Source organism: Pyxicephalus adspersus, chromosome 5 (assembly GCF_032062135.1).
Source record: "Pyxicephalus adspersus chromosome 5, UCB_Pads_2.0, whole genome shotgun sequence".
In the NCBI taxonomy this organism is placed as follows: Eukaryota; Metazoa; Chordata; class Amphibia; order Anura; family Pyxicephalidae; genus Pyxicephalus; species Pyxicephalus adspersus.
In genome coordinates this window covers 1493153-1504971 of record NC_092862.1, presented here as the reverse complement: position 1 = coordinate 1504971, position 11819 = coordinate 1493153, and the positions used below count along the sequence as shown (strand labels likewise).

The window sequence follows — 11819 nt, the reverse complement described above, 5'->3', positions numbered from 1 at the left end:
CATTTGCCGTTTATGTTGCTCCCACAGTCTTCCCTTTCTTGTGACTGGTGCCTGTTCTCTCTGCAGGCACTGACTTTATCCCTACAACATATGACCAACAGCCCTATAATATTAGAGGGGAAGAAAAGAGCCCACTCACAAACTGGAGCGAAACAAAGCGAAGATGAGTGCCCCAGACATAAGAAAGCATTAAAAAAATAAACTGTAATGAATGTAAATTCTAATAGATGTCAATTTGATAAGTAAATACAAAATTTGTGTAAAGAAAGTTGTGGATAGAGTATATGTTACATGTGTAAATATGCTTGTACACTGTATTACAGCTCATTTCCTCTTTTCTGAACTCAGCCAGTGGCCATCAAGCAAAGCTGATGGGTTTAGATTAGGGATGAGCGAGCAAATTTTTTAAATTCGGCCACGTGGCAAATTGGGCCATTCTTGCTTACCAAACATGTAGGCAAGAACAGCCTTTGTAATCTCTGCCCTCGAGATCGAATTTTTGGGACCTGCAAGACTAATCAGGGGATTAGTCCGCTCCCCTGATTGCTCTTGCAGCCCTTTAATAGTTGTATGTGTTCTTGGATAGAGTTTCTTTATCCAAGAACACAGGAGTCCTGTGTAGCTGGATAGAGAAACTTTATCCAGGAACACATAGTACAGGGCGGAAACAGCAATCAGGGGAGCGGAGCAGACCAACTCCTCTGATTGCTGCTGCAGTCCTGTACTACCGTATGTGTTCCTGGATAGAGACAAAAAAGTTGTAGCATACCCGGAAATTAATGTAGGGTGATCATGGTATAAACTCCAATTGCCTAGATAAGACTTACCTAAACTTGCCAAGGTAAAGACATCTTGTTCTCAGAACTATAATATTAATAATTCTAGATCATGGGAAGGGTACCTATGGGTAGAATGGTACCATCAGAATACATTGGGGGCCATGGGTGCAATTCTGTAATGGTAAATACTGGGAAGGCTCCCTGAAGGGGATGCAATGGATTACGAAGGAGAGGGATTTCACTTCAGGGGCCGTTCCTTGGTGGTGGGTGGAGCCATTAGGGTGGGACTTGTCCGGCCTAGTGTGCTCCCGGCCACCCCTGAAATGGCCTAGTGGCCATAAACGTTTGCGGACCCCTGCCTTAGTAGTTATCCTTGGGTAGAAAGAATTTGTGTAGGAATACCTAAAGGTGAAGAACAAGAAGAAGGATATGAATCCTGCTGAAAGGAAAGGCATAGCTGATGGTGGAAACAAATAAAACTAGAGGTGTTTGATTTACCTTGGGTAGAGGAAGGAATGGAGTATGTAGTCCTATTGTGATGACCAGCAGTGTAAAGGGAGTGTACAGAGTCTGGATAGTGTGCAGACTCCATACAGAGGCTGGCTGGAAAAGACCAAATCAAACCTTGTCCTAGTAGTGGCAAAGGGCAGATAGAGAAAAAAGAGCCCACTGAAGAACCCAGAACGTTGTGGACGCTAGGAAAAAATAAGCCAGCTCACCTCACCCACCAAAACAAATTGAAAGAACCAGAAGGGTAGAATGGGGGAGAGAATAGAGACTGCAAGATTGTGCAAGAGCAGTGGGTATGTGAAAACCCAGAAGAGAGGAAAAGGCTGGCCACTCCACTTGTACCCGACTTACTAGTTTAGCTTACACAAGCCAGATGAGATCCAGGAGTAAATGGGGGTCTGGTGAGGCCTGACCTTAGTACCTGGATTCCTTGCTGGTTAGCTCACATTTGACTTTTGCAATGCTGGAACTTTTGGCCATGGGGGAAGGGGCAAAAAGAATATTTTCTGCCCTTGACAATACCTTCCTAATAATTAGGACAATGGTAAAGTTTTGTTCCATGTCACAAACTCTCAAGCCAGTTGTCACATTTGTAAAATAAGGGGATAAAGTATAGGTTGCTGGTGTAGACCATGAGTAGTGTTGGTGGAGATTCTGCTTTGCCAATTATACTGAAAATCCCTTCCAAAAAAGTCCTCACATTATACAACTAAACATCCATTATGTGGATTGTTTCAGGAGGGCTCCTAGGAAGCCGAGGGCCACAGCAAGGATGGCGTACATGGCTTGTACGCTGGAAGAACCATTGACATTGCAGAGATTAGTGGTACAGCAAAATGCTGTAAAAAAAAAAAAAAAAAAGTGAAAATGCGGTTTTTACATTGGGATATGCAGTCTTTTTTGATGTCACCTGCAAAAATATAAAAAATCTTCAAAAATTGCTCTGGGACCCTGCACACCGCCAGTATAAAAAATCTAAGGAACAAGCCTGAAGCCAGAGAAGTCTATTCCTCATTTAATCTTCCATGTCAATGGCTCAGTGGGTAAAGACGACAGAAGGACCACGCAGAGCAATCTACACACAAGTCAGTGACGGGTTTCATTACTTACAGATTCATGCAATGCAGCCATTATCTTCCACTTACCGACATTTGTCACAACAACCCTGCAGAAGGTCTGGTTGGCAGAGGTCTACCTGAGGCTACTCAAAATTCAGATTTGAAACTAGTGCGACAAGCTTTCTTTAACCGCCTCTTAGGGCATCTCTCCGCACATGATGTTGGCATTACCATGGCATATCGGGCCTCAAGGCAACCTGCCTTGGCTACGTGATGTTTTATGCCACCTTGCAGATGCGGACTTGAAAGATGAAATATTGGTGGCAGCACGCAACATGTGCAATCTGGAGTTTGATGGGGCCCCATTGCAGCTCTTTCAGGATTTATCCTGTCATACCCTACTACAACGATGCCTCTTGCAACCTCTCCTTACCCCATTACGGGACAACCGCATTCCTTACAGATGGGGCTTTCCATTTAGTCTGACGGCACGCAGTGGCGGGTTGTCAGTGGTTCTGAGCTACCCAGAAGATCTATCATCTTTGTGCCGGGACCTAGGAATTACTGTACCTAAGCTTCTGAGATGGGAACCCGAGGATCATTTGCCCCCTTCATCACCATCTTGGCAGATAGCCACATCCAGGAAACGGTCTGGGCACAGAGTTCCGCAATCTCCTCCACCTCCAGCTCAACCAGACAGCGGACAGCAAGGTTAATCCTTCTCTGTCCCTACTGCAAGGTTATTTACTTTATTCCCATGATGGAAGCTGTTTGCTTTTTTTTTGTGCTTGTTTTGCGTTGATTTTTGATGATGAAGGTTAATGTTGTTTACTCTGTGAATGCACTCCTGACGTTTTATGGTGCGTGTCCACTGCAACGGAACTCAATTTTTTCTGGTGACTGTGATTGCACTAAAATTGTTTTATTGCATTTACCTGCTACAGTAGATTCTTCCTTCTCAGGAAATATTTGAATGGCAATACTGTTAGTATTCTGTGGACTATCTCAGGGACTGCTGTAGCCTGTTTTTGTGGTACTCAACCGTTATATCGATCTGCTGTTTTGCCTCGATCTAACGCTGACATGCTGGAATTTATTATTTCCCCTTTTACACTATAACCACTGTATTTGTGTGCAGTAGTGCTTTTTATCCTTAGGTGGATATGTTACATTTGCCCTGCAGACCCTTGGGGGGGTTTCACCCCGGGCCTGGCTTTGCTGGACGTGGTGAGGGATCTCTCACTGGGGCCAAATTTCCACTTACCAGCCGGTGCCGACTGCGATGTTGAAGAGCACAGGTACCTTTACCTTTGTCTCTAAATATTACCCTGGTGCCCATATGGCTAACTCTCCATCTAAAAAGCGTGCAAGGGTTGCAATTCTGATTAAAGACTCCTCTAAATTCTCCCACATACGTTCTATTACTGACCCGGAGGGCAGGTACATTATTATACATGGTACCCTACAGAGGGTCCCTTTAACTATGTGCAACATTTACGCTCCTAATGCGGTGCAGTTTAAGTTTCTTAATAAAATACTAGCCCTTTTGGAAGACGTCACACAGAATTTGATTGTCGGTGGAGACTTTAATTTAATTTTCTCTCTGACTCAAGATAGGATGTCTATGTATACATCCCCTCCACCTCCTACTGTGCTGCAATGCTCCAAGTTTTTTAGGCAGCTTATCAGACGTCACCAATTGTATGACAGCTGGCGAATTCAGCACCCTACAAGTAAGCAATTTACTTTTTACTCCCCTCCTCATCAAACCCATATTCACATTGACTACCTATTCATCAATTTACCACTCCTGAGGAACAGTATTTCTGCTGATATTCACAGCCATGGTCCATGGTCAGACCATGTGCCGATCACGTTGGAGGTTTTGTTTGCCTCCTCTAAGACTAGAGTATGTCACTGGCGGATGAATGATTTTCTTCTTAAAAACATGGACATCAAGCTGTCCCTTACTGCTGGAATACAAAACTATTTTGCCGAGAACAAGGTTTCAGTGGCGCATACTTCCACTCTCTAGGAGGCCCACAAGGCGGTCGTTAGGGGCCAGCGTGTCTTAACGGTACAGGCACTATGGACTGCGGAGGAGAAGTTCTCTGATAGACCGTCACTGGGCCTCCTACGGGAGGTGATTTCCCTCCGCTCCAAATTGAGGGCCCCGGAGCTGAGGAAGGTCAGCTGGATGATGCAGTGTACTGGACCGCTTTATTACCACAAAGGCAACAAGGCAGATACACTTCTGGCACGCTTACTGGGAGATTTACAATCTAGTTCCTCCCCTATGGCCAATAAAGACAAGAAGGGGACATTAAGGTATGACCCATCCCAAATAGCTTCCTGGTTTGAACAGTACTACACCCAACTATATCACACGGTGCACCAGAGCTCCATGGGCTCAGCTTTACAAGCCACCATAGACGCCTATTTAGCTGAACTGAATCTCCCCCAGTTGAAGACAGAACACCTGAAGCACCTTAATAGCCCCATTACTGAAGAGGAAATGTCCAAGGGTATTCCCCATCTCTCTTCACATAAAGCTCCTGGCCCAGATGGTTTGCCGTATTTATATTACAAATGTTGTATGTTATCCTCCCCCAGTGTATGCCGAGAATTAGAGGAAGCTTGGATTGCCCCACTTCACCCTAATGTGATGGTACGGAGCTCCTCCATGGTATTAATGGTTAGTGACCTGCTTTCCCCGATGGTGTTTGTGAGGAATATATGGAGAGTGTATAAGACTAAGTATGGTCTCTCCTCCCAAGCCTCTATACTTACCTCCATTATACACACCCCTTTGTTACCCGATTTACACCCGGTGGAGAAGACTACTCTCCTTTCAGGAATTACAAGACAAATTTGACCTCCCACAAACCACCTTTTTGCATACTTGTAGATAAAGCATTATGTCCTTTCCCTTCTACAATCACCCAAATTTACTACACTCACCCCTTTTGAAAGAATTTGTGCCACCGGTCCTTATGCCAAAGGTCTTATTTCCTCCATTTATCTCCTCCTCAATGTGTTTGCACAGGGGGCTTCTGGCTAATTGGCCTACATGGGCACTTGGGAAGCCATTTTGGGCCGTGCCCTAGAAGGAGATGAATGGTCCAAGCTCTAGGAGGTGGCCAATAAAAGCTCCATATGCACACAAAGAAAACTTGTACAAAATTTTGTTCCGGTGGTCCCATATGCTGCACAGGCTGTTCCCAGCTGCAGATCCTTTTTGCCTTTACCTGTTTATTTTTATTTTTTGTGTATACTGGACATTCATCTTTTACTTCCTCACCATATGGGATTATACCGTTTGGTTTACACTTTGCTGCCATTTTTAAATATGTTATTTGTTTGATCCTATTTGATGTACTGTTAATTATCTGGTACACTGTACACAATGTTTATATCTTATCCTTTATTCTGTTATTGTTTATGAAAATTCTTAACAATCCAGTAAAAAAACAAATCACCAGTCCCAATCTAATATGTAACCCAGGGACAATCTGTACAGTAGTTTCCAAAGGACTTTTGACTGGGGCCCCTACTTGTTAGAACTTTGCATGTACAGCATTGCATGTTTCCACACGCTCCAGGATGTGAGGAACGGTATCTGGAGATTGGATTTCCTTAGGCAGCCAGATTGAGGAGGACCTTTCAAGGATAGGAGAGGTAGGGACACATACTCACTGCCAAATTTTACATTAGGAAAGGTCCAAGCCTATTTAAGGGTCTGATTTCACTATTAGAGGCAGCCCAGGCCGTTTTTTGTGGATCAGGATTGCAAATGTCTACAAAAGTACTTTTTCCTGAACCACTTCTGGAAGAGGGAATGTGTGTGAAATAGTTACCCCTACAATAGGTTTGCACATTTCTGATCTGCGCCAACACAATGCCCCTGATTCATCAAGCAAAATCGGATTATCGGTCGCGCATTCGTATTAGCGATCCGGAATCGTGCGCGATCGCGCTATTCAACAACTGAAAAAGCTCGCGCACGGAGCCGCGCTTATCCGACAGCTTTCTCCAGGATGTGAGGAACGGTATCTGGAGACCGGATTTCCTTAGGCAGCCAGATTGATGAGGACCTTTCAAGCATAGGAGAGGTAGGGACACATACTCACTGCCATGTTTTCCAATGAGGAAGTCCCAAGCCTATGGAAGGGTCCGGTTTTACTATTAGAGGGAGCCCAGCCCTTGGGTCAGGATTGCAAATGTCTACAGAAGTCCCCAAGTACTTTTTCCTGAACCACTTCTGGAAGAGGGAGTGTGTGAAATAGTTACCCCTACAATAGGATTGCACATTTCTGATCTGCACCAATACAATGAAGACATAGTAAAAGGACAGTGCATAGGAGGTAGGTAAGAAAGAATAAAAACACCCCACACACACACACACAGACTAAGATTTAAAGTGGAAAGAATACAGAATAACGGACCCACCCAGCCAGAAGAGATCCAGGTGTACTTGGAGGGTCCTAACCCAACAAAGGAGCCCGGTGCAGCCTGACCTTCCATTTGTACCCATCTCTTGCTGGTTTGCTCACATTTGACTTTTGCATTGCTACAGTTTTTGCCCACGAGGGGAGGGACATGGGAAAGTTTTATTCCCGGTCACAATCTCAAGCCAGTTGTCACATTTGTTACATGTAGGGAAAAAAGAATAGACTGCTGGTGAAGGTGAAGAGTAGTGTTGGTGGAGATTCTGCATTGCCAACTATACTGAAAATCTCTTCCAAAAAGACACAACCCCGCTATTGGGTTAAAAACTTTTATTGGTTAAAAAAAGTCCTCACATTATACAACCAAACATGCATTATGTGGACTGTATCAGGTGGGCTCCTAGGAAGCCGAGGGCCACAGCAAGGATGGTGAACATGGCTTGTATGCTGGGAGCACCATTGGCGTTGCAGAGATCAGTGGTACAGCAGGATACTTTAAATTGGTAGTTGGAGGTGCTGTTCATGCACTCGGATTCACAGTCCTTTTTGATGAAAATAATGCGGCCTGCAGGATATAAAACACCTTCAATAATTATTACCGAGACCCTGCACCCCTCCCAGTATAAAATATTTAAGGAACGATGTCAATGGCTCAGTGGGTAAAGACAGCAGGATGACCACCCAGAGCAATGTACACAGGTCATGTCAAAAGTCAGTGACGGGTTTCATTTCTGTCCTTACAGATTCATGCAATGCAGCCATTATCTTCCACTTACGGAAATTAGCCACCACGACCCTGCAGAAGGTCTGGTTGGCAGCGCAGGTAGCGGTCCTCGTGCAGTCATCCTCGTGTAGTCCAATTTCACAGGAGTAGCACTTCAGTGAATAAGCTAAGAGAGAAAAAAGAAAAGTTACTGAACACTGCATTGCCCTTCAGTCCCTGGTTCATGAAAAGGCTCCCAAAGGATACAGCACCAGAAACCCCACAGAGGCTTTAACCCCTTCCCCCTCCACAGGTCACTGAGTGCATTGATTGCAGAAGGTCTAAATCTCAAGAAAATCAATGTCATATTACAGTTTACCATTCCCTATTCCCTTCTTTACTTGAACACGGTGATCCTGCCAGTTAAACATTTACAGTCCTAAGGTAACGACACCATATTGTATGTAAGGAGCCACATTATCCTTTTATAATAGAGGACTAGGGAACCCCCCCCCCTATCCAACCTCTATGATACATAGAGGACTGAAGAGGTATCAAAGTACAAAGTGATAGCTGGAACAATTCTCCTAGATTGTAAGCTCTTTGGGGCAGGGTCCTTCTTTATCACTGTATCTGTCATTTGCAACCATTATTTATTGCACAGTGCAGTGTAGTATGTTGGCGCTAAATAAATCCTGATTAATATTAAATAATAATAATAATAATAATAGCCACCTTGCAGTTAAGCCCGACCTTCGCTCGGGCAAAAAAAAACTGCAAGAATGGTTAAGCCCGAGATTTTTCACATCCTTACTTACCTGGTCCCCCTGTGCTCATCCAGCGTCGTCCTCCATTACACTCAGATTCACACTCGGATTCACAGTCCTTTTTGATGAAATTGCAAAAGTATAAAAAACCTAAAAAAGCTTTTCACATCATACAACACAACATCCATTACATCGACTGTTTTAGGAGGGCTCTCAGGAAGCCGAGGGCCACAGCAAGGATGGTGCATGTGGCTTGCATGCCGGAAGCACCATTACGACCACCACTACGACCACCATCGACGTTGCACAGATCAGTGGTACAGCAGAATAGTGTGAATAAGTCCGTGGAGGTGTCGTTCTTACACTCGTATTGGCAAGTCTTTTGGTAGTAAGTAGCATCATCTGCAAAAATATAAAAAGGAAAACTTTATTAATTACTCTGAGACCCTGCACCCCTCCCAGTATAAATATCTAAGGAACAAGTCTGTAGCCAGAGAAGTCCAATCCTCATCCAATGTTCCAGGTCCATGGCTCAGTGGGTAAAGACAACAAGACCACCCAGAGCAATCTACACACAAGTCAGTGATAGCGGGTTTCATGCAATGCAGCCATAAACTTCTGCTTACCCATATAAATAGTCACAATCCTGCAGAAGGTCTCGCCGCCGGGGCAGTTAGTGCTCTTGCAGTCCTCCTCACGTTCACCCCTATCACAGGTGTAGCATTTCAGGGAATAGGCTGAGGGGAACAAAAAAATAAAAAAAAAAAAAAAAACACAAAAACTACAAACAGCCCTTTAGTTCCTGGTTTGCAGAACTCACACAGGTCACTGAATGCATTTATTGCAGAAGCTATAAACCCCAAGAACAACAAAGTCATATTACACTTAGTCTTTGGATGTGATGGATTCTCCTCCTTCAGCACAATTCCCTTTATTTGAACATAGTGATCCTGCCAGTTCACCATTTACTATCCTAGGGTAACAACACTCCAGACTGTATGTAAGGAGCCACATTGTCCTTTTATAATACAGGACTAGGGAACCCCCACCCATAGAAGATTGGAACGGTGTCCTAAGTACAAAGATGGCTGGAACAACTCTCAGAACGGCATGCAGAGTGATCAACTCAGGATTTCAGGGGCAAAACAATTCCTTATACAGCGAGTGGCACAGCTACCATGCAGTATTATTATAGCACCATCATGTTCCATAGCACAGTACAATATCAAACAAATGGAGTACAGAGTGAACCTGGAAAATGAAGACACCATTACAAGTTCAGCCAAAAAAAAAAACTCCCCCCATAGAGCCCAAAAAGTTACATTCAGCAACAAATCCTCATAGCAAGAGATAAGTCCCCCCCCCCATATTTGCTTTTGTGGCATATAGAGAATTCAAAAAGCACCAAACTCCAGGATTTTCAGTGGCAGAATCAGGAACAACAATTACCATGAGATGGAAGAACCATCGGGCCCCACCTGGAATTGGCCATGACTCTCATTGGATTAAACATTTAATAAAAGCCCAAACCCTTATAGTACAGAAAGCCTCCCTCTATCTTCCATAGAATATTGGAGAGATGTCCTGAAGTACAAGAACTGCTGGAATCATTTTCAAGGCAGCACAGAGCAATCAACTTTTAGGATTTCAGTTGCAAAAAGTTTATGGAGGGAGTGGCACAGCTAACATGCAGTATTGTTATAGCACCATCATGTTCCAAAGCGCTGTACAGCACCTTAGCAATCAGACAGTATTTGTTACAATTAGTAATTATAGAAGCATCAAACTCTGGAATATGCAGGGGCAGAATCAGGAACAACAATCACCATGAGACGGAAGAACCACCGGGCCCCACCTGGAATTGGCCATGACTCTCATTAAACCTTTAACATTTAATAAAAGCCCAAACCCTTAAAGTGCATCCTACAGAACAACAATGGACTACAGAGCGACCACCATAATACAGACCACATGAACTGGACATACCTGATGCCATGCAGAGAGCAAGGAGGACAAGCACACTTGTGTAAGCTGCCATTGTGATAGGGAAAGAACCTCCCCAACCTCTTCCTTCCATTTATATGTTATCAGTGACAGGTGCGCTCCAGGTACATGGAAGGTCCAATGAGCCGCCCCCAGGTGTGTCTGCCATCCTCAGCAATGGTAATGGCCGTCATTGGTCTGGGCAGTCAGGGAGGATTAGCAGGGAATAGCTGTACAGGCTCTTGTATTGAACCCAAGAGGTATCTGGGCCTGGCGCAGGGTATATTCTGGGCCCTGAGATCCATGATGATTGGGGGCCATTTACCTCTTTGTGATGCATTAGTGCATGCTATGTCAATGCAACATTTTCATCAATGCCTCCAAATGTGATTGAATTGCATGTAGATGTGATTGGGTGTTGTGTTATATTCTGTATTGGGTTGTACAGAGTCGCATGTGATTGTATGATTGTGTATAGACATTGGGAAATATTAATAGCTCATTCACCTTACTGAGATTTCTATTCATGGTGTGAGCTGCACAATACACATAATAAGGATAATTCACACATATTAGAGTATTGGGGGTCATGTGAGATAAATCTTTATTTTATCCTGCTTGTGTAGCTCATACTATAAGGATTTTGTTCCTGCTGTGTAATAATGGATTTCTACTCTTTAATGAATAAATATCAATATAAGATGGGGAGCTTGACACTGCAATGGCACAGGATGCAGAATCAGACATAGAGAAAGTTCCTTTTATGCAGAGGGAATCTAATAGAACAAGTTTCGCCGATAGAAGCAGGAGCGGTGTACGCTGTCAGAATGTATTTGGCTGTGGAATGAATTGCTGTCCTTTACAAGCAGTTTTATTGTACAAGTTTTACAACTGAAAGTAAAGTAAAAATAAAATGGAAGCCCCCAACTTCATACCAACAGGCAGCAATATTATAGATCTCAAAGTTTTCAAATATATTGTTGTCACACAGAAATACAAGTGTTTTGTGTAACATACTTCTTTCAAATAGCCAAATAAATATTTTGTTATCTGTGGAAAAATCCCATTCTTTCTTCTTGTTCGGTTTACATCTATGCACTGAATTTTATCATGAAAGGACAAAAAGATTTACACCCACATAGATGTATTACTACCAGAATTGTGAAACTGTGACAGGGAAATGGGCCCGGATTTGATTTTTTGAGGGGGGAAATCTGGATAATAAATTCCGTCTGTTTCCAAGGTTATTCCGCATTCTGCTTTTTGAAAAGGCAAAGCAAAAAAGAAAAGAAATCTAAAATTTGTACTGGAGGCAAGAGGGTCATTTTATTACATTATTGAGGGTAACATGGAAAACTCCAATTATAATGATGAACTTATGGACTGGAATGGTCAATGCACCAATAATTCAGCAAAGCTTTTCATTATGTCCATGCACAATACCTGAACTGAGAAATGCAGCAATGTGTAATGAGAATGGGGCTAATTAATTTACATGTTCTAATTCTGAATAGGATTTATTCCTAGAGCTAATATTATTAATAATGGATCAGAAACAATAAATGTAGTTT

At 43.3% G+C, this 11819-nt stretch overlaps 1 protein-coding gene across 1 annotated transcript in view; it reads right to left on the bottom strand.

Annotated features, from left to right (window-relative positions):
• Positions 1–10303, bottom strand: part of LOC140331927 (ly6/PLAUR domain-containing protein 2-like) — a 32358-nt gene extending 22055 nt beyond the window's left edge. Inside the window, exon 1 of the mRNA XM_072413257.1 lies at positions 10252–10303. Coding sequence (XP_072269358.1) covers positions 10252–10303 — 52 coding nt within the window. The remainder of the gene's footprint in view (positions 1–10251) is intronic.
• Between the last annotated feature and the right edge of the window lie 1516 nt (positions 10304–11819).